General features: G+C 52.5%; 1 protein-coding gene across 2 annotated transcripts; it reads left to right on the top strand.

Annotated features, from left to right (window-relative positions):
• The first annotated feature begins 1,893 nt into the window (after positions 1–1,893).
• PPP2R1A (protein phosphatase 2 scaffold subunit Aalpha) lies at positions 1,894–24,715 on the top strand. 2 transcript variants are annotated; one of them, XM_043435924.1, is made up of 15 exons: positions 1,894–2,216; positions 11,393–11,483; positions 12,262–12,362; positions 15,240–15,472; positions 16,437–16,584; positions 16,703–16,858; positions 18,556–18,670; positions 18,796–18,866; positions 19,294–19,428; positions 20,937–21,110; positions 21,359–21,419; positions 22,106–22,260; positions 23,247–23,389; positions 24,061–24,152; positions 24,282–24,715. In XM_043435924.1, exons 1-15 carry the CDS (start codon positions 2,139–2,141, stop codon positions 24,296–24,298), a joined length of 1,770 nt encoding a protein of 589 aa, XP_043291859.1. In that variant the 5' UTR covers positions 1,894–2,138; the 3' UTR covers positions 24,299–24,715. The 2 variants fall into 2 exon arrangements, with proteins under 2 accessions (XP_043291859.1, XP_043291861.1); XM_043435926.1 differs by lacking the exon at positions 1,894–2,216 and adding an exon at positions 2,677–2,822.
• The last annotated feature ends 1,797 nt before the right edge of the window (positions 24,716–26,512 follow it).

The raw sequence follows: 26,512 nt of genomic DNA on the forward strand, positions 1-26,512 counted from the left end.
GTCCCCACTGCTTTATGAACTCAGGGCCACTCTGACACTACCAACAGGTGCACTGCTTATAAACAGCAGTAATTAGGTTGCCAATAAATGCACCTCAAAACTGAAGCCTGATCTGTAGAAGCCTTGCGATTCTCGGGCTTGATATTCCAAATTTGGGGATGAATCAACTTGGACTCCACTGCCACCAAGGTACAAAGGGCCCCCAAAGTCCTGCATCTTACGGGAATCACTTATTTGAGAATGAACCCAGACTGGCTCCAGCAGCATCCTGGCTTTATAGGAATAAGTGGCATCTATCCCTTTGGGGGAAATTTTCAGCTCTACACTATTGCCAAAGCCGCTGGCACTTCCAATGCTCAGTCCTCTGAGCCCTCCCTAAATGCATGGTCTGACATACACGGATGCTTTAGGCAAGCTGAAATCTAACGGTGCTCCCTGGGCTGCTGTGGTTCTGCAGTATTAGCGCCAGCTGTGCAGAAACAGAAAACAGACGTGGTCAGACACCTGACGATTGCCAGCGTGTCCAGGTGGCACACAGCGTTTAGTGTGCCTTGGACATCCCTCTTCTAGGATGTGAACTGTGCAAACAAGCTGTTGTGCTGAGAGAACTGTTTGGGTCACTGGCTGAAATACCTTTGGTCAGGGTCTTTTCTGTGAAGAGTCTGACCAGAATCAAGCTGCTGACTGCATCTATGAGCTGCATGCAGAGGCTGTCTCTGCATGGCACACTTGGGACTCTGGTGGGGGGGAGCTTTGTTGAGGTGTAACTGACAAAATTATAAGATATTTATAGAGTGCATCCGTAGCTAAGGAGATTTATAGCCTCCACGAGTTGGCAGAGTAGGGGTTGGGGGAAGATCCTGGGAATAAGATGTTGAAGCTGAAACTCCAATACTTTGGCCACCTGATGCAAAGAGTTGACTCATTTGAAAAGACCCTGATGCTGGCAAAGATTGAGGGGAGGAGAAGAGGACAACAGAGGATGAGATGGTTGGATGGCATCACCGACTCAACGGATATGGGTTTAGGTAGACTCTAGCAGTTGGTGATGGACAGGGAGGCCTGGCGTGCTGCGGTTCATGGGGTCGCAAAGAGTCGGACACGGCTGAGCGACTGAACTGAACTGGGAATAAGGAGGAAAAGACTGAAATATGCAACGTCTCCCCGGCTCAACCCCCGCTCCCTTTTATAAGGAGCAGTTTCCTAACTGGAGTGGGTCTTTAGCAGATTCAGCTAAGGGATACGAATTTTGAGAGAGAGGGAGGGAGGGAGAGAGATTGACTGACTATGAGGCTCTGGGGGCTTGGCCAAGACTGAAGAGAGGACGGGAAGAGGATATACGTAGAGATCTGACGATTTAATAGGAACTGCTTCCCAGATAGAACGTACAGTTTGGGCAAAGGCTTGTTGGCATGAAAAAGCATGATGTGCTCAAGCAGTTAATTTTCCAAAACTGCTGAAGAGTAAAAAGGGGAGGTGGGAGACAGGCGTTCAGGAATCAGATCCACGCCTGAGGGGCGCTGGGTTTTACCCAGAATAAGGCAAGTCGCCACCCTTCTCGGGGCCTCAGCAAAACAAGGCATAAATCAAAGACCCACTCTCTCCTCCTTTCCCACAAAAGTTCAGGAGTCCGCTTGCCAGCAAGAGGAACTACTGCCTCGCAAACCAAAACCTGCAGATAGTTCTAGTAGCCCCGCCAATGACGTCATGCATTCCTAGCAACGCAGGCGCAGAAGAACTCGGAGAGACGCTGGCTTAGCCACCTCCCAATCTTGCTCTTCATTGGCTAGAAACAACCGCTCGTCTAGGCCGATGTTAGCGGCGACGTAGGCGGGCCCAATCTTGGTCGCTAAGATACCACGTACTTCCGTTTCCTCCTCCCCCTCTCCTAGGCTCCGGCAAACTTAATCTCGTCCCTTCGGCCAATGGCAAATGGGCGGTAGGCGGGACCTTATTTGTTCGGACCAAAGAAACGCAGGCTCGGCCCGGAGTATCGCGGCCAATGAATGTGGGATAGCCCCTGTAAAGTGGCTCGGGCGTCCCCACGCCTTTCTTTTCTCCTCCCAGCCCAACCCCTCCCTATCCCGGTTTTAGCACGGCGCTGGCCGCAGTCTTGACAGGAACGGGACGGGCCCAAGATGGCGGCGGCGGACGGCGACGACTCGCTCTACCCCATCGCGGTGCTCATAGACGAGCTCCGCAACGAGGATGTTCAGGTCCGGAAGCAACGGGAACTTGAGGAAGAAGGGAAAGGGGACCTGGGGGCACGGGCGTCCCTCGCGGAGAAGGTTCAGTGTTCGCTGGGAGTGGCGGAAGGGGCGGCGGCCAATCAGCGTTCCGTTTTCATCTGTTATGGTCCCCGGACTCGATGAGACGGCGCCCGGGATTGGGTGTCGGCCCAGCGGAGGGCGGGCGCGAAGGCGAGCTTGGAGGGTCCCGGGCCTGCCAAGTGCGCGCGGGGCCCCGGGCCTACGAGGCCGCGGCTCTGGAGAGGGTCGACCGATTGGGTGGGGGAGAGGCGAAGGAACGGCTCGGTGATTGGCGGCAGCAGCCCTTGAATGGCGCCTTGGGGATGGGGTGGGCGCGTGACTTGCTCCGAGTGGGGGAGGGGCCGCCTGCTTGGTGGGGGTCCGGGTAGTTTTCACCCTTCAAGGTTTCAGCGGCTAAGGCTGCGCTGTGGGGTAAACTTTCCAAATGGAGACTCAGACGTGAAGACTGACTTTCCAATTCCTGCCCGTCCACTCTCTCCAGTTTTGGTGTAGACCCCCGAAGGGGAAGGGGGCAAAAAGCTCCCTCCCAAAGCGGGAACTGGCCAAATTCAGGTACGAATTACGAGGTGAAAACTAGCCCCCTTTCCGGGATCCTCCCGTTGAGTGGAGGGTGGGCAGTGTACTAAACGGACTAACATTTCTAATGTGTGGGAGCGGGGGTCTCAGATATCTGAGCCCAGCAGGCGAAGGGTTGAGAAGAGGTAGGGTTCTAGGGTTTGCCTATCCCAGCCCTGCCTCTCATCCGAATGACCTTGGGCCGATTACTTCACCGATCTGGGCCTTTGTTTTCCATAAACTGGTCTAATAATAGTCCTGGTCTCAGTGGTAGGTGGTAAGGGGCTGAACGAGTTAATAATACGAGTCATATAGAACGGCGCCCGGTCTGTTGTCAGGGCCCAATAAATGTTAGCTGTAATTGTGGGGAGTGGTGATTGAAAAGTTTCGATCCTCCCTGTGGGCCTCAATTTCCCCATTTATAAAATTGTGCGGGTTACACTGGCCCAGCCTCAGTGGTTTGGGCTCTTATGACCGTAGTTCGGGAGTCAGAACAGCAAGGCCAGCGTGGTGGCTGCACACTGAATGTCGAAGTGGTGGCAGATGAGGATTAATCCAGAGCTAGATCAAGTGAGGCCTGTGGACCAGCAAGGCAAAGACTTTGGTGAGGTGGAGGAGCCAGTGCCAGGCTTTGCTTAGAGGAATGACATGCTGTGACTTCTCACCCTCGAATAGGGGCCAGGCAGGATCAGAGAGCCCTATCTGGATGCCACTGCAGAGCAGCACCAGCATTGGCAGGATTAGGGGTATCTTGAAAAGGAGGGTTGTTGAGGTTTGCTGGTGGTTTCCATGCTGCCGTGTGGTGAGTGATGGAGGAGGAGGAGGAGTCAGGATGACTGAGCTTTGAATCCTAGCGCTCCCTGTGTGCCCTGGGCCAGTCAGTGCCTTGCCTGTTCTGGGTCCAGATTCCTCATCTGTAAGGAATAGTGATGAGTGAGGAGGAAGCAGCACCTGTCTGGTTGGGAGGTTGCAGTGGAATTGGCCCTTAAGTGGCTGCCTCAGAGAAGGCATTCAGTGATGACCTCATTCAGTTGTCATAGCAGTTTATGGTTTTCTCTTTGGAAAGTGAGGTTCAAAGAAATTGCTTCCTTAGCCAGTAAGAAACAGTGGCTGGGTTGCATTGTCTCAGGGGTGTTTGGGGCACCACATTTCTTAAAATGTGGTCCACTGGTGGAGAAGCCAGGTTTCTATGTTACTTATACTGTTTGCTTCAGTTTTCTCACCTGTGAAGTGGGAAAAGGGAATTCCCTGGCGGTCCAGTGTCTGGAACTCGGCACTTTCACTGCATTGGGCTGAGTTCAGTCTGTGGTTGGGGAATTAGGGTCCTGCAAGCCGTGCAGTGGAGACTCCCCCCCTCCCCAAAAGTAATACTTAGCACTTCATAGGGATGTTTCAAGGATTAAATAGGTTAGTACAAGGAAAATGCTTAGAACAGTGCACGACATGTTTTAAGTTTTCATTAGTCTGCTGGTTGTGGTAAGGTGAGAGCTTCATCTCTCTCAAAGGTGAGGTGCTTCAGGCATTTAAAAACTGTTCTCTTAATGGTTACTATAGAGCAGTGGGTCTTAACAGGTTGTCACGACTGGTGGTGGGGGAAGCTCCCCAACATCCTGCACTGCCCAGGCCATCCCTTCACAAGGGATGGTCCAGCCCCAGAGGTGGTGCCAAGGCTGAGAAACCCTGCTGTATGCCGGCCTGCTAAGTGCTTTATGTGTGTTTGTTGAGTCCTCACAGAAGACATCTGAGATAGGTGCTGGGTTTTTTTCCAGTAAATGATTTTTGATTGTCAGATCTCAAGCCACAGAGAAAATAGTACCAAATCCAGTTTTTAAAAAAATTTTGTCATGCTTTTTCACCTGTTTCTCTTCCTCCCCCTCCACACTTTTTTTTTTTCTTGAAGTATTTTAAAAATAAAACCCACGCCCCAGATACTTTGTCCTACATACTTCATTATGCACCTCTAAAACCATGGACTTTTTTTATTTGGCTGTGCGGCACAGCATGTGGGATCTTTGTTCCCCTACAAGGGATCAGACTGCAGGGTGCCCCCTGCATTGGAAGCATGGAGTCTTAACCTCTGGACCACTAGGGATGTCCTAAAACCATGGGCATTTTAATAACCACATTGCCATTATCATACATCAGTTCAGTTCAGTCACTCAGTCGTGTCCGACTCTTTGCGACCCCATGGACTGCAGCATGTCAAGCCTCCCTGTCCATCACCAACTCCCAGAGTTTCCTTAAACTCATGTCCATTTTGTCGGTGATGCCATCTAACCATCTCATCCTCTGTTGTCCCCTTCTCCTCCTGCCTTCAATCTTTCCCAGCATCAGGGTCTTTTCCAATGAGTCAGTTCTCCCATCAGGTGGCCAAAGTATTGGAGTTTCAGCTTCAGCATCAGTCCTTCCAATGAATATTAAGGACTGATTTCCTTTAGGATAGAGTGATTGGATCTCCTTGCAGGCCAAGGGACTCTCAAGAGTCTTCTCCGACACCACAGTTCAAAAGCATCATACATAACAAAGTTTTTGTAGTGATCTTTGATGTCATCTAACAGTCGATTCATACACATAATCAGATTTTCCTGATTGTTCCAGAAGTGTCCTTTTACAATTGGCTCCTTTAAATCAGATTCTGAATCTTCAATCTGAATGTTTGGTCGTTGTCACACAACCCAATAAATACTGAAATAGGACTTATCACCACCAAGCTGGGCCCTGTGGAGACAGAGTAGGCCAGAGGTGACACAGAGGTGGCAGTGCCATGAGTGGAGGCAGACGAGGGTTTCGAGTCCTGGTCTGGCAACTTTATGAGTTACTCAACCGTTCTGGGCCTTGATTTTCTTGTTAAGTGAGGAAAAGGGCGGGAGACACACCTGGCAGGGCTGCTGTGAGGATTAAATGAGATAAACTATGTAAAGACAGCAGGTTCTTACATGGTCTAAGACATTTTGGGTGCCCACACCTTAGAAATGTGACATCACAGGGTCCGGCTTCTTTTCTGGAGTGCACAGAGTACACGGGGGTTTGAAGCAGAGCTCAGGAATCAAGTTGTGCTCTGAGAGTTTAGTTGGTGTAGGGTGATGGTGAAGAACATGGGTTCAAGATCCACGCTCTGCCGTGCCTTCTCTGGATGACCTGCATTTTTAAAGACTTGAAAAATATTTATGCTTGTGGTTTTTGATGTGCCCAGCCCTGTACTTGGCTTAGGAATCACCAGCTGGTAATAGTCATGCCCCTTCCTCATCCCAGAGACAAGTCGCCTTCCAAATGGGGGAGCAGGCACCTCCATAATTATAAGGCCAGGTAAACTGCTAGGGAAGAACTCGTTTGTGCTGCGGTTTCCAAGGAGGTGGGGAGAGTACTTTTTTCTTTTCTATTTCAGGTTAGCTATTTATTTTCCCTGCTCAAGAAATAAAAATATGTGAGAAATAATAAGAATAATGGTTAACACTTGAGTGCTTGCTTCGTGCCAGGCCCTGGGTCTTCCTTATTTGATTATCGCAGCAGTCCTGAGAGAGGCATTGTTGTGATAGCCATTTTACAGTGAGGAAACAAGCTCTGAGGTGCCCAGGGTTTACCTGGGCACCTTAGCTAATTGGTGAAGCCAGAATACATACTTGTTCATTCTTTACTTAAAAAAAAAAATCAAATGCTCCAAAAATAGAGATTGTGGTCCTCATTTCACTCTCTGGTGATGCAGAACTTTTCACACCCATCTGCCTGCACACACCCACACACATAATGTGTGTGAAATGAACATTATGTTCATTTAAAAACACAATTCTTCATGGAATGAGGTGGAAGGATGTTAGGATTTTATAGGAGTTGAAGAGGCTCTTGAGTCACTCAGTAGGCGTCTCCGGGGCTGAGGCTTGTTGTTCAAGCAGCCACCTTGCCGCGCCCACCACCCTGCTCATTCCCAGCCACCGGCTCTACCAAAGTAACAGTTTGGAGCAAATCCCCCCAGGTTCTTTTCTTCCCTTCCTGTAGAAATATATGTGTAACCTTAACTTAAAAAAATTAATCCAGCATTTATTGGACTCTTCTTGTTTGCCAGGCCCTGTCCTGGGATTTGGAGGCACAGAGTGCAGAAGACAGAGTCCCTGCCTTGTGAAGCCCATTCTAGTGCGGAAGGAGAAACAGTGAACCAGGAAGTACAGTTGGCCCTTGAACAGCACAGGTGTGAACTGTGTGGGTCCACTTACATGCAGATTATTTCAGTAGGAAATACTATGGTACTCCGTGGTCTGTTGTTGGCTGAGCCCACAGATGGGAAACCTGAGATATGGAGGGTCCACTGTAAGTTATACTCAGGTTTTCAAGTGAGCGGATGGTGGGCTTTGGAAGGTGACTTGTCTCTGGGATGAGGAAGGGGCGTGACTGTTACCAGCTGGTGATTCCTGAACCGAGTACAGGGCTGGGCACATCAAATACCGCAAGCATAAATATTTTTCAAGTCTTTAAAAATGCAGGTCATCCAGAGAAGGCACGGCAGAGCGTGGATCTTGAACCCATGTTCTTCACCATCACCCTACACCAACTAAACTCTCAGAGCACAACCTGATTCCTGAGCTCTGCTTCAAACCCCCGTGTACTCTATGTACTCCAGAAAAGAGGCCGGAGCCTGTGTTGGAAATGATGAGTTAAGATGTGTACAGTGATGGGGGCTTGCTGGTTTACCCAGGGCAGGCATTGGTGAGGACTGAACAGAGGCCTGAATGCAGTGAGGGGAGCCCTGGTGTGTCTTGGGAAAGGCTGAGGAAACAGCACGTCAGCAAGTAAGAAGACCTGACCGTAATGTTTGTGTTCGTTTTAGTTTCTGTCGAGGGAGCTACTGTGACAAGAACCCAGGGAGCAAAGAGAAGGAATGGGAAGTGAGGATGAACCTGTACGCAGGAGTCAGTCGTGTTGGGCCTCGTAGTCCATAGGAGAGCTTTCGGGTGTCACTCAGCATGAAGCAAAGACACACTACATGTGGGATTGGATCTGTGTGGTCATATCAGGGAAACTCTGTGGATTGAATGTGGTGTGGATTTTAAAAAGTGGTAGTGTTTCTGTGTGGATATAGTGGTGAGAAGGGAGTTTTTATTTATTACGTCTCATGTACTAGGGTGAGGGCTGCTGGGGACACAAGCAGCCCCAGCTCATAGTGATACGTGTGGTCGTGGAAGCATGGGTGTGAACAGAGAGGTTCTTTTCCTCCTCCTGTCTCTTGTCAACGAGGAAAATCTTTCCTGTACTTTCCTTGGCCGGCTTGTCCTTATGTCTTTCTGTCCAAAAAGAACTCAGTCACTGATTGGGCTAGTTAGGATTAAGGTTGGCTCTAGTAGTGTTAGTCACTGTCTGACTCTTTGCGACCCCGTAGACTGTAGCCCGCCAGGCTCCTCTGTCCATAGGACTCTCCAGGCAAGAATAGTGGAGTGGGTAGCCATTCCCTTCTCTAGGGAATCTTCCCGACCCAGGGATTGAACCTGGGTCTCCCACATTGTAGGCAGATTCTTTACCGTTTGAGCCACCAGGAAGCCAAGGTTGGCTGTAACTAATAGGAAGACTCTGAATAAATGATACTTAAATGACATCAGTAAGTCGGGCGGTAGTCCAAGCTGGGTGACACTGTAGGTGTTAGAGTCCCAGGCTCTCACACGTTGTTCTGTTTGTTTTCCATCCTGCCCTCCGCAGTCCCAGGTTACCTCAAGGCCCCAAGATGGTTGCTGAAGCCCCAGCTATCATAGGCCCATTCCAGATAGGGAAGGAAGGATGAAGATGTGACCCCCCCATCTCCCCATAAGAGCACTTCTAGAAGTCACACACACTGTTCCCACTTGGATTTCACTGGCCAGACATTAGTCTCATGGTCACATCCAAATGCAAAAGTGATTTTAAAAAATCTTTGCAGGGACTCACATAAACAGTTGGAAACCAGAAGTCCTACATGGCAGTATAGCCCAGTGCAGGAGCTCTTAACCTGGGGTCCCTCGGGCATTCAGGGCATGTCCATGACTGGGTAAGAGAGAGAACATCAGGGAGCACCTGTGTACTTCCCACTCAGATTTCACTGGCAGTTCATGTTACCGTATTTAGTTGTTTATATGTTTCTGTAGGTCTTGCTCTATATACATTTAATGTTTGGCTAAAAAAAAAAGATGCGGGGCTTGTGATACTTAATCTGGAGACCCTTTTGCTGCCAGGCAGGTGAGTGAGTGGACCACTTCAAGCCCAGGTGGTCCAGAGACCCAGTGACACTGTATGAAAAGTGAGATGTTTTTCTGAGGAGAGGCCACCATGGCATTTCTTCAGGCTGTCATCACTGTGGTTCCCAAAGAGAGTCTAAGCTCCTTCAACCAGAGGGGGTGCGGGGTCCCAGGCACTTGCCGCCCTCTTCAGTGCCACATGGCCCGGGGATGAGCAGGCCAAGGGAGCCCTTGCTGCTCCCCCTTGGCCATGCTCCCTTCTTGTTCTGCTCCTCCTCTGGGGAGGAGTCCGGCTTGTGCTTGGGCTGGCGAGGCTGACTGGCTTACTCACCACTGGGGCGTCGCCTTGCACTCTTCACACAGGAGCTCATGGCTGCAGCCCCGCTGTCAGGCTGGAGACACGGAAGGGAGATTCCCAGGTGGCCAGGCCACCCAAGCAGCTGGGGTTGGGTCCTGGCCCACTCAGTGCTCATTCAGGCAGCCGTCAGCACCCCCAAGCCTGCCTCCACGCTTGTGGAAAGCTGCCATTAGTCGTGTTCCCTGGGATGAGGGGATCAGATGAGGTCCTAACACTAACATACTGAGCCTGAGGCCCGCCTTGTGTTAGCAGAGGGTGCGATTTCCCGGGTGGCCACGACAAAGCCCCGCAACTTAGGTGGCTGCAAACAACAGAAAGGGTTCTCTCTCAGCGCTCTGGAGGCCAAAAGTCCGAAATCAGGTGTTAGCTGTATTGGTTCTTTCAGGAGGCTCTGTGCCTCTCCCCACCTTCAGGGGGCTGCCAGCCGTTCTTGACAAATTCCTTGACTTGGGACACAGCCTCAGCTCCCTCCCTTGTCTTCACACTGCCTTCTCCTCTGTGTCTCTTCGTCTTCTTTCCTGTCTCTTGTAAGTCACTACCGTTGGATTTCAGGCTGTGTCTCTCCTTTCCTCTCACACCCCTCCCACACTTGGCACTTCTGACACCAGATGGCCTTCCCCCTTCCTGATCAAGCAGTTCTTGGCAATACCAGCTGGATGTCCTACAATTCACATCAAAGCAGGCCCTCCTCCGTGGATTTGATTATTTGCTAGAACAGCTCACAGAACTTGAGGAAACACTTGCATTTACCAGTTTGTTATATAATAAAGGATGCAATAAAGAGTCTAGATAACAGCCATGTGAAGAGATGCAGAGGGTGAGGTCAAGGGAACTTCTGTCCCCAGAGGTTGGGGTGCATCACCCTCATGGTATTTGGGGGTGCACCCCAAGCCCCATACTCTGAGGTTTCTTACGGAGGCTTCATCACATGCACGTGACTGATCATCCAGTCAGTGTCCCTCTCGGGGGAATGGGGCTTGGGGCTGAAAGTTCCCAGCTTCTGAGCATGGCTTGGTCTTCCTGGTGACCAGCCCCATCCAGGAGCCCACCCACAGTCACCTCATTAGAACAAGAGACATTCCTATCACCCAGGAAATTCCAAGGAATTTTGGGGCTCAGAATCAGGAACCAGAATCGAAAATCAAACATCAGAACAAGAGATGCTCCTTGTGTTCCTGTCACTTAGGAAACTGCAGGGGTTTAGGAGCCAGGAACGGGGGGTAGACACACACTTTCCTAATGTTTCACAGCACCACCACTACCCCCTGCCCCAAATTCAGGACGATCTCGAGATGCTTACTTAATTACATTTGTGTATTTCACATTTACCAGTACTGGGGTTAGGACTGGGACGTACCTTTCTGCAATCACTGTTCAACCCACCGTACTAGTGGAATTACTACTGCTAATGCAGGTCTTGTTTTTATAGCAGTGTCATTATAATATTGTTTGTTCTGTTATCATCACTGGTAGCCGCCGTCTACCATCTAACCCATCACTGGGTTACAACCCCCGCTCCATGCCACAGAGCTCTGTGACTCTTAGAAGGGACTTTCACGCCCTGAGCCTATTTCCTCTTCTGGAGTAGGGCCCATAACCGTCTGCCTTTGGCTTGTTGTGAGAGCTAAATGAGACATGCAAGTGCGAGCTCTGCCTGGGACTGGGCCCTGAGTAAGCTGGGAACGTAGCTGCTGCTGTGAAGAGCACAAGATGGAGTGTGTTAGTGGCACAAGTAGGAGGGTGGGGAGCTTGGGCATGCAGACACAGTGTCAGACAGAGTGATCCTGGAAAGTACTGAAGCGGGTGTTGGCTCAGTGAGACCCATCGGATGCTTTTGCTGAGGCTGCCGCTATAATTTAACAGCTCAAGGTCACAGAGTCACTTGGTAGGCTTGCATTACTCAGTACCCCACACGTGCTTAGCGAGGCTTCCAGCAGCTGACTGAGTCCAAAACTATCACCTTAAGTCTGGGCTTGCTAACTTTTCTCCCTTCCTTTTCTTCTTCCCCTCATTAGCTTCGCCTCAACAGCATCAAGAAGCTGTCTACCATTGCCTTGGCCCTCGGGGTCGAAAGGACCCGCAGTGAGCTTCTGCCCTTTCTTACAGGTACAGTGGAGTCCTGGGGCCCACATTGAGTGGGGGCTTCTTGGGGTGGTTCCTGCCAGATAAGAGAGAAACCTCTCTGTGAGTTTAACAGCTTGTAAGTGCCGTGTGCTGGGCGCTGGGGGCTGGTGCAGGGACTAATGGAAGGGGTCTGAAGGCTGATGGAGCCTGGTTTGAATTGCAGCTCCAGCTGCTGGTGACTTTAGGTAAATTACCTAACTTCTCTGTTCCATAGAGTTTTTATGTATAAAACAGGCATGGTCATCATGTGCTATAGCATTGATGTGAACATTAAATAATAGTAATAATAGCTAATACTTACTATATACCAACCATGTGCCAGCCAGTGTTCTGAACCCTTTCTTGTGAGAATTAAGTTTTTTCACCCAGAGCTTGTGCTCTATGACACTGTTGTTGTCCAGGATTATCTCACAGTAACTTCTTAAGGCAGGTGAGACTCCTGCCCTCATTTTACAGATGAGGAAACTGAAGTATGGAGAGATGAAGTGACTTAATTGGCCATGTAGTTCGAAAGTGACTCAGAGGGGATAATCTATCAAGTCATGCTGGACAGTATTGATGAACTTGACAGTATTGATGGTCTCTCTTCCCTAGCATCCCACACCTAATCACCTATTCCGGCCCCCCCCCCCCCAACCTCTGCCCACCCAGGGGGAGGGTGGCTGCCAAGTTGAGGAAGCAGAGTGGAGCACGCTTGTTCTGGGGAAGTGGGGGATCAGCTGTGGGGCGGAACTGTAACCCTGTCTGTCTTGTTCTGCAGACACCATCTACGATGAGGACGAGGTCCTCTTGGCCCTGGCGGAGCAGCTGGGCACCTTCACCACTCTGGTGGGAGGCCCCGAGTACGTGCACTGCCTGCTGGTGAGTCCGGAATCCGGGGAGGGCCCCTGCCTGCCCCTGGGGGGTCAGAACCAGGGTCCTCGCAGGGAGGGGAGAGTGCAGGCCAGGCCGGGGTCATCTTCTCTGAACAGAGGGGCCTTGATCATTAACTTTAACCCAGCAATCAGCAGTGGCATTTACTATATTTGAACGAAAATGCACCCGTCTTCCTCACTGTTGACTGGGCATGTCTGAGCAGTGCCAGGCCCTGCCTGGCCCTCTATGTGTGAGGTTTTCAGTTGGGAGTCAGGCTCCACTTACTTGCTGTGTGACTGGTAAGTCATCTGACTTCTCTGTGCTGTCCTCTCTTCATCTGTAGACAGGGAGTCCTTAGCACTTACATTGAGGATCATCTCAGGAAGCCTTAGTGCAGTACTCGGCATGTAGTGCGTGCTCACAGATGTCCGCTCCGTTGTCATCCTGCCCGCCCTTCGGGGTAGGGACGGTCACACCGGCTGTGGCCATGCCACCCTGGACGCGCCCGATCTCATCTCATCTCGGATGCTAAGCAGGGGTCGGGCCTGTTTAGTACTTGGATGGGAAGACAGTCACACTGCTAGTGAGTGGCAGAGCTGGGATTCCAGGCTTGTCTCTGTGACTTTTCCTGTGTTCCTGTTCATGTGACCCTGTGTTGGGTGATGGCGGAGGTCAGAGATGGTCAGATACTGAAAGTAACGGCTCTTTGGGAAAAGGGAAGGGAGGAGGCGCTCCAGTCCTGTGGCCTGGGTTGAAAGAAGCTTGGAGGTTCTCAGTTTTCACTGTTCTCAGAACCGCCGTTTTCCCTCTGTAATTCTTTCTTTCATGATCCCTAAAGATGCATCTTCATACTTTGGCATCTGCACTTGATGATGTTTTGTAGTTAGTCTGCAGGCTTGCTTTTAGTGGTATATGAATCATTGCCACCTTTTTAATGAGATTGTAAAAAATTTGTTCTTAATTTTTTTTTATCATGGTGAGTTAGTAATAATTAGTTGCCATTATTAATAGTACCATTATTAGTAATAATTGTAATAAATAGTTACCATTATTAAAAAATAGTTACCATTTTAGCCACTTTTTCCCCATGACATTAAGTACATTCACACTGCGGTGCAGCCATCATTACTATTCATCTCCAGAACTTTCTCACCTTCCCCAAAGAAACTGTACTCATTAAGCAGTAACTCCCCAAGCTCCTCACCCCACCTCCCAGCAACCACCATTCCACTTTCTGTCTCTATGAGTCTGACTACAGACATACCTCAGAAATTGTGGGTTCAGTTCCAAACTACCATAATAAAGAAAGTGAATGTTGTAATAAAATGAGTCACATGAATGTTTTTGTTTCCCAGTACATATAAAAGTTATGATTATACTTTACTGTTGTCTGTTAAATGTGCAATAGCATTCTGTCAAAAAAAGATACATATCTTAGTTAAAAAGTACTTTCTCGTCAAAAAACACTAACCGTCATCTAAGCCTTTAGCAAGTTGTAGTCTTTTTGCAGTAGTAACATCAAAGGTCACTGATCACAGATCATCATACTAAATACATTAATAATGAAAATGTTGGAAATATTTTGAGAATTACCAGAATGTGACCCAGACTGAAAGTGAGCAAATGCTGTTGGAGAAGTTGATGTTGACAGACTTGTTGGACACAAGGTTGCCACACACCTTCAGTTTGTAAAACTCGGCACCTCACATAAGCATACATTCTGTAGTCTTTTGTGAAAGGCTTATTGTATTTAGTATAACGTCTTCAAGGAATTCATCCACGTTGAAGCATGTGTCAAATGAGATTTTATTCACATGTAAGGGCCTGGCCCTTTTGGCTGCTTTTGGAAAACCCCAGATTTGCTTTCCCTGGCCATGTCTGCCCGTGACAGTTGACAGACCTGGACGCGGGAGGCAGCTCTGCTCCCTGGCCTGGACGCTCTCCAGCCAGTCGCTGCCTTTGCTGTCACTGCCCGTCGCTCCCTCTGCCGTCCCCGCCTGTTGCTGCCTCTGCCATCCCCGCCTGTCGCCTTTGGCCCTCGCTGCAGTCAGTGACCTGCCTGGGCCCTGGAAATGTCTCCATTTATGATTTCATTCTGCTTTCTGTCCCTGTCAGGCCAGGTTGGACTTCAGACCGCAAGCCTCCACCCATATCTTTATTTGAACAGATAAGGATAACAATTGAGTCTCGGTTCTTTCAGTCAGTAATTCCTGCTCTGTGCTAGGAGGTCTGCTGGGCTCAAAGGACCCCATGGTGAGGCAGTCACATGTCCCTAAAGGAACATGATCACTCCAGGCCTCACAGTAACAAGAGTCTCGAGCCCCAGGTTCCCCAGTATTGTGAGATCCTGATGTGGTTGCCTGTCAGAAACTGCAGCTCTGCCTTTCAGCCCTTTGGAGGTTCTGGAGCCAGCTGGCCCAGTTTAGATCCTGGCTTATCGCTGTTACATCTCGGGCAAGTTAGCCTGGCTGTGCCTCAGTTTCCCCTTAGTTTATAATGGAGACAGTAACAGGACCTGCTTCATAGGACTCAAGTGAGTTAGAACCAGCACCGCTAGAGCCATGGCCCTGCTAAGAACATGCAGTAAATAGACGCTGCCGTCAACATCAGTGATTATTACTGCACTTGGAGATGCCAGGGACAGCTGTGGCCCTCTCAGAAGGTGACATGTACAGCTTGGGGGTTTGTAGACCCCACTGAAGCACCTCCAAGGACCTGTGCGTGAGGTTCTCTGTTGTGGTTCTTCAGGGAGGAGACATTGTGTGCATGTGGGCCTCTGCTGATCAGGGAAAGCCTGTCGGAGGAGCTGAGTCCCTGAGGGGGTGCAGCCGGGAGCTCGGGGGGGCTGAGGAGGAGCCATGTGCTGACCTGTTCTCCCCACAGCCGCCCCTGGAGTCGCTGGCCACAGTGGAGGAGACGGTGGTGCGGGACAAGGCGGTGGAATCCCTGCGGGCCATCTCCCACGAGCACTCCCCCTCCGACCTCGAGGCCCACTTCGTGCCCCTGGTGAAGCGGCTGGCGGGCGGCGACTGGTTCACCTCCCGCACCTCAGCCTGCGGCCTCTTCTCCGTCTGCTACCCCCGCGTGTCCAGTGCCGTCAAGGCAGAGCTTCGACAGTGAGTCCCCTGGCCTCCGCTGGCCTCTGGGCCCTGGCGAGACCCTGCCTCCCACTCCTGCTTGGTCCCCTTCTCTTGAGCCTCAGACTCCGTTAGGCCCATCCAGCGCCTAGAAGCCCCCGCTCTCTGCCAGCCCTCAGAGAGCTAGTGTCTGGACATAGCCGGGTGTAAGTCCAGGCACTGCCTCCTGCTCATTTAGGAAACGGAGACAATCATGGTTCTTCCTCCCGTTGGTTATGTAAAAGAATTACTGTGTATAAAATGCTTAGGACAGGCTCTGGTACATGCGGATGCTCAGCCAGTGACGTGTGGTGCAGTTGAAGGCCTGTCTCGGTGTGGCAGATGGGAGGCCGCCGCCTCCACCACCTCCACCACCTCCACCACCTCCCTCCCTCTTGGCTGAACCCCAGCAAGTTGCTTGCCCTTGAGATTTGGCCTGTGGAAGAACCAGTATTTTTAATTGGATTAAAATCTCCCATTAATCTATGTTTCTTCCCGTCCCTCTGGACTCCTGTCCTTCCACCGCTGTCCTGAACCAGCCCCTGAGCCGTCACTCCGGCCAGGACAGCAGCGTACAGCTGCTCGTGGGTGCTTGGAGGGCTGTGCTGGGCTCCTCGCGTCTCTTTAACTGAAGGCATTCGGTGCTGCAAAGGAAACGCTCTGAGCAGCTTCAGCGCAGCCTCTTAGCTGAGCAGTTTTATGTGGTCATAATAATAGAATCAGCACCTGCAGTTCGCTGTAGACCTACCTGCAGAGAGACGGCTGGGTGTCTCACACACGTCGTCTCGTTTAAACCTCAGTGGCCCAGTAGGGTGGGTTCTGTTAACCAGTTCCTTTGTGTAGGGTTGGGGAGACTCAGAGGCTGTCACTTGGGTCAGGATCACCCGGGCAAAGCCAGGTGCTGCAGGACTGCCTGGGATTCCAGGGGTTCCTCCTCCTGAGCCCACTCTACGCCCCCCTCCAGGTACTTCCGGAACTTGTGCTCAGATGACACCCCCATGGTGCGGCGGGCCGCAGCCTCCAAGCTGGGGGAGTTTGCCAAGGTCCTGGAGCTGGACAACGTCAAGAGCGAGATCATCCCCATGTTCTCCAACCTAGCCTCTGACGAGCAGGTGGGGCCGCCTGCCCGCCCCTCTCCTGCTTCTCCCCGTGGTGGACCCGAGTCTGGGGAGGAGGCCCGGGGCTGATGGGGCCTCTGCTGACCCCTCCTTGTTCCCACCCTCTCCCCAGGACTCGGTGCGGCTGCTAGCGGTGGAGGCATGTGTGAACATCGCCCAGCTCCTGCCCCAGGAGGACCTAGAGGCCCTGGTGATGCCCACCCTGCGCCAGGCTGCTGAGGACAAGTCCTGGCGTGTCCGTTACATGGTGGCCGACAAGTTCACAGAGGTGCGTGCGGGGGCTGTAGACAGCATCTCACAGATGGGGAGACGGAGGCCTTGGGAAGGAGTGGAGTCACATAGAGGACCCGGGGTTTAGTGAAGCCCAGTGGGTCATCCGGGCATTGAAGCAGGAAGCTCTCTGTTGTCATTTGATTAGCTCACCTGTCAACCCTGGTTGGTTGATAGTGGCAGCTTGAAGTGCTTCCTTGAGGTTTCTGAGGCCAACTTAAGGTTCTGTGGTGGGGAGCCACAGGAGCAGAGAAGGGTGGCATGTGTGTGTTCCCGACCTACGAACCTTGTCTCCTTTCACGGAGACATCTTTCCTCGGCCATGGGCGGCCACCTTCTCCCTGTACCTTGCCTGTGTGTTGTGTTCTCATCTCCTCTTCTTGTAAGCACTTTAGACACTTTAGCTTAGAGCTCACCGTAATGACCTTCTTTTACCCTGTTACCTCTCTGAAGACCCTGTGGCCAAGTACAGTCACAGTCTGAGGTCCTGGGGTGGGGAGTTAGGACGTCAGTGTGTGAATTTCAGGGGTGGAGGGATACAGTCGAGCCCCCAAACACGGCCCAAACGTTTGAATGGTCGGAGTGATGCTGTCAAGCAGGCAGAACAGATGCCACATCTCTGAGGACTGTGCTCTTTCCATGGAGTCTCAGCGGCTCATTGCACAGACATGTTTGTCGGGCTCCAGCTCGTGGCTGGGTGTTGGGGATCCAGTGAATTCAGCACATTCCTGGCCTTCAAGGAGCAGGCAGCCTGAAGAGGGGACAGTCAGCTGAGACAGAGGAGAGGTAGTGAGACCGTGACTGGTGCAGGGCCGGCCGGTGGGGGTGGGTGTGGAAGCGCCGAGACGAGGAGGTGGTGCTGCAGCAGGTTCTGGGGGACGAGAGAGCGCCGGGGCAGGACCTGCGTCCCGTGTGTGCAGAGGGCCTGGGTGGTGAGAGGAGCACAGGCAAGAACGTTGGGCAGTGGCTCTCAGCGGGAGAGGAAGCTGGAGAGCTGGGCAGCAGACCCCTTTCCTCACAGTCAGGAACCACCCTGCTCTCCCAGGTCCTCACAAAGCAACTTCACAGCAGAACCTGTGCGTTTTTCTTTGGTTTCCTGGAGGTGGGGAGGGGATGGTACCCTAACCTGTATTGTTTTGTTTTAATTGCAAAAGTAATACGGACGCTGGTAAACAGTCTTAACACAGAAATAATACAAGTGAGAAAGTGACAGGGGTCATACATCATTAGACTCTTTTGGGATCAGGGACAGAAAACCCAGCCCGAGTAACCTGAACAGTAAGGCGATCTGTCGTTTTAATGCAGACAGCAGTACTTTGCAGTAGGTACCCTCGTGGTTTGAGGAAGCAGAGACTCAGAGAGGTGCAAGCAGTCATCCAAGGTCACACCGATGATAAGCAAGAGTAAGAACTTGAGCCAGGCAGTTGGACTCCGGGGCCACACTCGTGACCACTGCCCTGCCCAGCCCCTCAGCACCATATACAGTTCATCACCGCACAACAGGGAAACCGAGCTTCGGAGAGGCTCTGAGACCTGGCTGAGGCCGCCCCTACAGCACCCACGTTACATCTCAGCAGTGACGCCAAGGGCTGTTGTTGCCTCAGTCCAGGTGCCTTGAACTTTGATTTTGTTCTCATTCACCGAAGGTACCCAGCAAGCCCTCTCACTCCCCCCGCCCTTCCTTCCCTTCCTGTAGCTCCAGAAAGCAGTGGGACCTGAGATCACCAAGACGGACCTGGTCCCTGCCTTCCAGAACCTGATGAAAGACTGTGAGGCCGAGGTGAGGGCCGCTGCCTCCCACAAGGTCAAAGGTTGGTGCTGGCGACCAGAACACAGCAAGCGGGCGTGCGGGTGGTGGGGCGGGTGTCTGAGGGGCTGCAGGCAGAACGGGCACATCAGGTCTCACCTCCCGCCGCCTCCCTCTCGCTGCCCACAGAATTCTGTGAAAATCTCTCCGCTGACTGTCGGGAGAATGTGATCATGACCCAGATCTTGCCCTGCATCAAGGTAACAGGGAGTTTGGTGGGAGGAGTAGAGCATGCCTGAACTTTCTGGAAGGAAGGGTGGAGATAGGGCGTGAGGGGCAGCCCGACGCAGACCGAGTTCCCAGCCTCCTCAGACCAGGCAGTGTCAGCTTTAGAGCAGTCAGGAAGCCTGAGGGAATCTGAGGCTCCGGGCTGAGCGTGGTGGTGGGGCGCTTCCTCCTCAGAGCTCACAGCGTCGCCTCATCCACAGAGCTTCGAGTTTGGGGCAGAGGTTCCTGGGGGCAGGGGTCGTTGAACTCCAGGCACGCCGAACACGTAAGGCGCTCCAGTTCCCCTCGGGTACTCAGCCTGGATCGAGAGGACAAAAGCAAGCAGTGTCTCGGGGCTTCGTAGGAGTGGAGTCTCTCAGCCACTGACCCCATGGCTCCCGTCTTCCTTCTCCCTCCCAGGAGCTGGTGTCTGATGCCAACCAGCATGTCAAGTCGGCGCTGGCCTCCGTCATCATGGGCCTCTCTCCAATCCTGGGCAAAGACAATACCATCGAGCACCTGCTGCCGCTCTTCCTGGCCCAGCTGAAGGATGAGGTATGGGCGCCAGGGGGGGCTCTGCACGCGGCCGTGGCGGGTGGGGCAGCTCCTCTCCAGGTTCACCAGCACCTTCAGCAAATGCCCAGGTCACCAGGGAGTTGAGTGTCTGTGGGTATGGTGGGCTGCCCATTGGTTTATTTGGCATTTGTTTCACATGCCTTTATTCTGTACTAGTTTTTTTCCTGGGCATTAGGGATACTGAGCAAAAAAAGGAACAAGGCACTTGATCCTCCAGCACCTTCAGAGTGGCAGTGGCGAGGGGCAGACGGGTGGTCCCTTGACTCCCTGATCATACAGGTGCATGTCTCTCCCAGTTCAGGCGAAGGTGCTTACTAGGGATCCCAAGGTGCTGTGGATTAAAGAAGGTAGAGAATCGTTTCTCTCAGAACAACCTAGGGGCGGGGTGGACTGACACTGAGGGGCTTGTCCCTGCTGACCCCCGAACCTTGTGGGTCTGAGGTGGCTGCGCTAATTTGTTCTGTCTCAGCCGTTGTGAAGGGAGGGCACCAGCCAGCAGCAGGCCAGTCCTCTCAGTCAGACCCCAGAGGGTGCCCGTCCTATCTGGTGATGGCTGACCTCAGGTTACAGGTCTCCAGCCTCTGTGGAGGTCAAGTTGATGCCACATGGCCCAAGGTCCTCACCACAAGTCACATTATTAGCATGATCTTTTTGGCATGGCCCAGGGCCATTTTTTATTTCAGATACTGAGAGATCATCTCCCAGAAGCTGGTGGGGGGCCAGTCCTCTGGAATGTGTCAAGTTTGAACAACCTAGCCTTGTCCAGTTAATAACCCTTTACTGCACACTTGATTATTTGCTTCATTGATTTATTTCAGCGCATGCCTCTTCACCCCACAGCTCCCAGAGGGAGATGCAGGAAAAACTGACTGTGGTGTCTGCCATCCAGGAATATATGATGTTGGACAAGGAATTGATTGTATTTATGTGCCTTTTCTTAGAAGTTGCTTCAGAGATTTTTGGAAGCAGATGGGGATATAGGTTCCCCCTCTGTGCTAAGATAGAGCACTACTATAAACCTGTCATAGGTCGAAATGGTGTAGAGTGAAGCAGCAGTTTTTTTCTTTTGTAAAAGCAAAAATCCTGTTTGGGTTTCTTTTGGTTAGTGAAAGCAGGAACCAGTGTAGGTCTTTCAGAGTGGTGTAAAGTTAACTTTGGAAAAATGAGGCTAGCTGTGTACATGAGCATGTGTGTTTGTGTGTGTTAGTCACCCAGTCGTGTCCGACTTTGCAACCCCATGGACTGTAGCCCACCAGGCTCCTTTGTCCATGGAATTCTCCAGGCAGGAACACTCGAGTGGGTAGCCATTCCCTTCTCCAGGGGATCTTCCCCACCCGGGGATCAAACCTGGGTCTCCTGCATTGTAGGCGGATTCTTTACCATCGGAGTCACCAGGGAAGCCCATACATACATGTAGTGTAAGTCAGAGCCTTGCCCTGGGCTCCATGTGCAGTGCATCTTCTCAGACCCTCCTGTCCTCTCCTCAGTGCCCGGAGGTGCGACTGAACATCATCTCCAACCTGGACTGCGTGAACGAGGTGATCGGCATCCGGCAGCTGTCGCAGTCCCTGCTCCCTGCCATCGTGGAGCTGGCGGAGGATGCCAAGTGGCGGGTGCGGCTAGCCATCATTGAGTACATGCCTCTGCTGGCGGGACAGCTGGTGAGAGCGCAGGCCTGGGCCGGGCCCGGTGCCTGGGGCCTGGGGGCTGTGCCAGCGGACTTGGGGACCCTGAGGGCCCAGTGGTAGGTGTGAGGGCTGTCGGGGGAGTAGAGGGGAGAGATGGGAAGAAAGCCCGTCAGGTGAAGTGGAACAGTGCCCAGCTTTTTGGGGGGGGTGTGTGGTTTCCCTGGGCTTCCCCAGAATTGCCCAGTCTTGACTCTGATCTTCTGTCTCCTCGTCTCCTGCAGGGGGTGGAGTTCTTTGATGAGAAACTCAACTCCTTGTGCATGGCCTGGCTTGTGGATCATGGTGAGCACCTCCCCAGGACCTCTGGGCAGAGACTGGGGCTCCAGAAGGGTGCTGGGGTGGGTTGATTGGGGCAGGTGGGGGGAGTGGGTGTCACCCCACTGCTGTCAGGTGCATGGAGCAGCTCCCCTGCTTTCTGGATTCCCACAGGAGGGCAGGGTACGAGGTGGATGTATCAGGTCACCCGCGGCTGCCAGGTCCAGTGGAGACTCTGAGGGTCACCCGGCAGACACTCCGAGTTTGAATCCCACTTCCTGGCTGTCAGAGCTTAAGCACGTCACTTGCCAGCTTTGAGCCCACACTCTCTGTGAAACATAGGGTGCCTCATCCCAGTCTTTGAAGGCCATTGTGAGAACTGTGCATTGTTTTCACTAGGAGTGGCAAAAATAAAAGTTAACGTTTGTCTGTAACAGGCTCCATTCCGTGTACTAAGTTGTTCGCTTGGGCAAATTCAGAGCCTCAGCCTGCCTGTCTGTGCCTTGGAGCTGTTGAGAAGGTGCTCCGTGAAAAGAAAACCCTACATCCAGTGCACACGGCCCTCTCTTTCTCTGCGAGTTTATGGGTTCTCGCAGTTTATGTGGCCTGGTACCTGGGGCTGCTCTGCAGGCAGAAGCGAGTGTGACTGTGAGTCCCCACCTGCATCAGCCCTTCACCTCCTGAGTCTCCCTCCCTCCCTCCTCCTTCCACAGTCTACGCCATCCGCGAGGCGGCCACCAGCAACCTGAAGAAGCTGGTGGAGAAGTTCGGGAAGGAGTGGGCCCATGCTACTATAATCCCCAAGGTCTTGGCCATGTCTGGGGACCCCAACTACCTGCACCGCATGACTACGCTCTTCTGTATCAATGTGAGCATGCCACCGTCCCCCACTCTCCCTGGGGGAGAGGAAGTAGGTGGGAGAGGAGGAATGGAGAAGGTCCTTGGGAGAAACCTGGCTTGGGATTTGGGGCTGTAGGGGTGAGTCCTTGGGGAACTGCAGGCCAGAGCATGGGGCTCCTTGGTCAGAGTCACAGGGCCTTTGTGGGTGGGGATCTGCATGGGGGAGACTCGGGACTAGGGAGATTTGCCCGGCAGAACAGTGATGGCCAGGTCTGTCTGAGCACCCCTCTCCTTTCCCACCAAGTGTGTAATATTTATGATATAACGGGTAAATGTACAGTTTCTAGAATGAGACCTACTGTTTAATTCTAGCTCTACCATATATTGATTGTGCACCTTGAGAAAATTACCTTACTTCTTAGTGCCTCAGTTTTCTCACCTGTAAAGGGTTCATACCAGTCATCACAGCCCCAGACTTCTGAGGCTGTGAGATTAATCTGGTTATACAACTTAGAACAGTTGTTAATATGTAATGTATATATAGTGTGTGTGTAATATGTATATGTGTGATAAATACAGTAGAAAGTGCTTGTATCTAGTCAGTTAAATAAACCGTACACATAACTACAAATTAAAGAATGAGATTTAAAAGTTAGCATAAAATTATCTGATAATCCCTTCCTGTGCATCACTCTGGAGACCGTGGCACTAAGGAAGCGCTCCCAGGGTGAGGAGTCCAGTTGCATCCCCAGGGATGAGGGAGAATCTGAGGAGGGAGCCGGGATGGGACAGTGTGGGCTGGGGGTTTTCAGGGCAGGGAGACGGTAGAGTCAGGAGGGTGTTAGGAGACCTGGGAACTTGTGGAGAATCAAGGCCCTCAGGGTGGGCGAGTCTGAGCTCAGAGTCCCCTGATGATCAGCTAGCTTCACCCTCAAGCCTGACGGCCGCTAAGTGTCCTGGTCAGAGGGAGCGAGGACTCTGGGGAGTCACCCTCTGCCACTCCCTGGCCTGCAGGTGCTGTCCGAGGTCTGTGGGCAGGACATCACCACCAAGCACATGCTGCCCACTGTGCTGCGCATGGCTGGGGACCCTGTCGCCAATGTCCGCTTCAACGTGGCCAAGTCCCTGCAGAAGATAGGGCCCATCCTGGACAACAGGTGAGGCCTGCCCCTCCTCCACACACAATTGCATTTGACTCAACTTCAAACATCGATCAAGGGGGACGCAGGTGATAGAAGTGAGAATGGCGGTTATTTTTGGGGGAAGGGCCTTGTGGCACCTGCACCTCTGTCTGTCCAGGACACAGCTTCACCCCTTAGTTTCTCTCTGAAGGCCGCCTTCAGCCCCCAAACAGCTGACTGCCGCTGCAGAAGCATTTCCCTCGGCCCTTACCTCCCTGGGCCCCTGTAGGGCCGAGTCTCTCCCTTGGTCACTCACCTCTCCTGTATTCGTCGGCAGTTTGATCTGCCTTCTCCCAGCCTGGGCTCCATGTGGGTGAGAATCAGGAGGGTTGGGTTTTCCACTATGTCCACACCTGATGGGCCATAGACCTCAGTAGATAATGTTACACAAATGCAAGGCGTCACGTGGCCAAGGCTCAGAGACTTGAAGGTTCTGGGTTCTCTGCCCCACTTTTCCACACCACCTCACCTCCCTGTAGCTATTCTGGGCCCCCGAGGCCTCTGTCCTTGTTTGTGCGACTTCCAGCCTTCCGAGTAATGGTTGCTCTGGCCCCTGAGAGCTTTCATTCATGTGTGTGTCTGCATCTGTGCACAGACACCCAGCAGCCATGCCTGCCTGACCCCTAGCCTTCCCCTTCTCTCCCCAGCACGCTGCAGAGTGAGGTCAAGCCCATCCTCGAGAAGCTGACCCAGGACCAGGATGTGGACGTCAAGTACTTTGCCCAGGAGGCTCTGACTGGTGAGGCGTCAGGAATCCAAGACTCCAGCGGCAGGGGGTGGGGGTCTGCGAGGGCGGCGCTTGGCTTACGAGTGGCCGTGGGCAGCGGGCTGGCTGCCTTCTGACTCCTGCATCTTCCTGTTCCCCTAGTTCTGTCTCTCGCCTGATGCTGGAAGAGGATCCTCCGCCGGCCTCCGGTGTCCACCCTCCCTCGCCAGGCCCCTCCCTTGGGGGGACAGTGGGGGGCCCTTGGCTGTCACTCCCTGTGCATGGTCTGACCCCAGGTCCCTCCCCCGGCACGGTTCCTCCCTCAGCCCGGGACTCCAGCTCCTCATGTCCGCCCCCCACGGGGCTGGGGGTGCACAAGGCAGGACAGAGCAGAGACCCTGGGAGGAAGGGGCCGCTCCCGCCCACTGGGGGAGAGACGCGAGTGTCCCAGGTCGCCGGCTCCTGCTGCTGTTGTGGGGACCCCTCACCCATCTCCACCTCCCTCCCTTCCTCTCGGTGGTTTTTTTGTGTCAGTTGTGCCGTTTTTATTTTATTCCCTTTCCCCCTTTTCACAGAGAAATAAAGGTCTAGAAATAGCTGGTCCTCTGGTCTTCGTCACTAGGTGGAGAAGAGGGCACCACCTCAGGGCCCCAGCCTTGCGCTTCTGTCTGGCGAGGACTGACTGGACTTGCCACACCCCCTGTCCTGTGAGTGAGGAGGATGCTCTGGGAAGCCCATGGGAGTGCCCCTGGCCCCAGGGGCCAGTGGAGTCCTGAGGTGCACTTAGGTTTCACAGAGGTTGGCTGAGTGTGTGGTGGTGGTTAGAGCAGGTGCCTTGGCACCAGACTGCCTGCATCTAGATCCTTGTTCCTTCCGTTAATAGCTGTGTGGGCTTGAGCAGCTTGCCCGGTCTCAGATTGCAAGACTGTAAAATGGGGGGTAAGAGTAGAATCTAGATCGAGCGGAGCAGGAATGAAGACTTAGGTGAGTTAATAACACAGAGTGGGTAATGATGTCTGACACATGAGAGGAGCAGGCCAGGAGCTCTCAGGGTCATCAGGGCTGTGACAGGGAGCAGGCTGGGGACTGTGGCTAGATAGAACCAGTTCTCTCTCAGCATGTTCTTCTATTTCTTTAGTACTGATTAGACATCAGTATTTTTAGTTGGGCATATGGCTGCCTGGATTCAAGGCATTTTCCCAGGGCCTCTTGAAATTTGGTGTGGCATTGCAGCTAAATTCTGACCAGTAATATGTGAACAGAAGTGACATGGGCATCTTCTACAATGCGTTCCTAAGTGGGGAAATAATGTTTCCCCCGTCTTCCTGTGCTCTGGAATGTGGACCTGATGGCAGGAGTGGGTGCAGCCGTCTCAGGCCAGGAAGTGATCTGAGAAGTGCAGGCCCAGCAAGGCAGCAGGACAAGACGGGCGGAGCCCAGGGTTCCTGATGCTGTTGAGGCCCACACGGGTTACCCGTCACCTGGGAGAGTTAAACGTATAGGTTACTTTGGGGTTTCATCACTTGGCAAGTCACCCAGATTTTAACTGATGCAGGTGCCAAAGAGCCCTTGGAAGGAGCAACAGATGATGCAGATGGTATGTGTAAGGTTTCACAGAGGACGTGGCACCCGAGTGAAATCTGGCCTTGCAGGGTGGCGGGGACCTTGGCGTTTGGTGGCAGGTTGCTTTCACCAGCTCAGCTCTCATGTTACTGAGTCCCTGCTGTTTGTTAGAGCAGATCAAACCCTGGGGGGTGAGGGCGAAGGAGACCCTCTTCTTTGTCATGCTAGCTGACATTCATTTCCTAAGGACAGGGCCTGTGGTTTAACCTCAGCCTAATGCTCTCTGCACCCCGCTGCCTCACACACACATACATGTGCCTTCCTAAATGTAAATACTTGAAGAACTGAGTGAGTGAGGAGTTAATGGGGTGGGGACATGGGTAGTGTAATCACTTGCAGCATGATGTTGAATGTTCTGGCTTAGCCAGCAGCCTGCCAATAATGAATGATCCGTGGTGTCCCACTTACATTTTCCTGCCTTTCAACCCATCCCCCAACACTTAGTGACTTCAAACAGTGAAACGTATCATCCCTCATCATTCTGCAGTCTGGTCTTGGCTCATTGGGAAGGTTCTGCTCCGTGTGGTGTCTGCTGGGGCTACAACGTTCAAGGTGACTTCTTCACTCCCGAGTCTGGCCCTCAGCCAAGGCCTGGTGTACCTCTCCCAGCATTTGGCTGCTCCAGGGTGGCTGGACCTCTTTATTCAATGGCTGACGGCTCCAGAGCAGTTTCTAAGAGAACAAGTCGCAGGTTCCAAGTGCCTTTAAACCTCTGCTTGCACCACAGGCCAAGTCAAGTCACATGGCCAAGCCCGACTCAGTGTGGGAGG

Source organism: Cervus canadensis, chromosome 18 (assembly GCF_019320065.1).
Source record: "Cervus canadensis isolate Bull #8, Minnesota chromosome 18, ASM1932006v1, whole genome shotgun sequence".
Lineage (NCBI taxonomy): Eukaryota > Metazoa > Chordata > Mammalia > Artiodactyla > Cervidae > Cervus > Cervus canadensis.

Bases quoted from the DNA above. Each gene is read 5' to 3' on its own strand.
- PPP2R1A (XM_043435924.1), top strand. From the start codon at position 2,139: ATGGCGGCGGCGGACGGCGACGACTCGCTCTACCCCATCGCGGTGCTC. The intron at 11,484-12,261 runs GTACAGTGGAGT...CTTGTTCTGCAG, and splicing joins GCTTCTGCCCTTTCTTACAG to ACACCATCTACGATGAGGAC. The intron at 22,261-23,246 runs GTGAGCATGCCA...CCTGGCCTGCAG, and splicing joins CTACGCTCTTCTGTATCAAT to GTGCTGTCCGAGGTCTGTGG.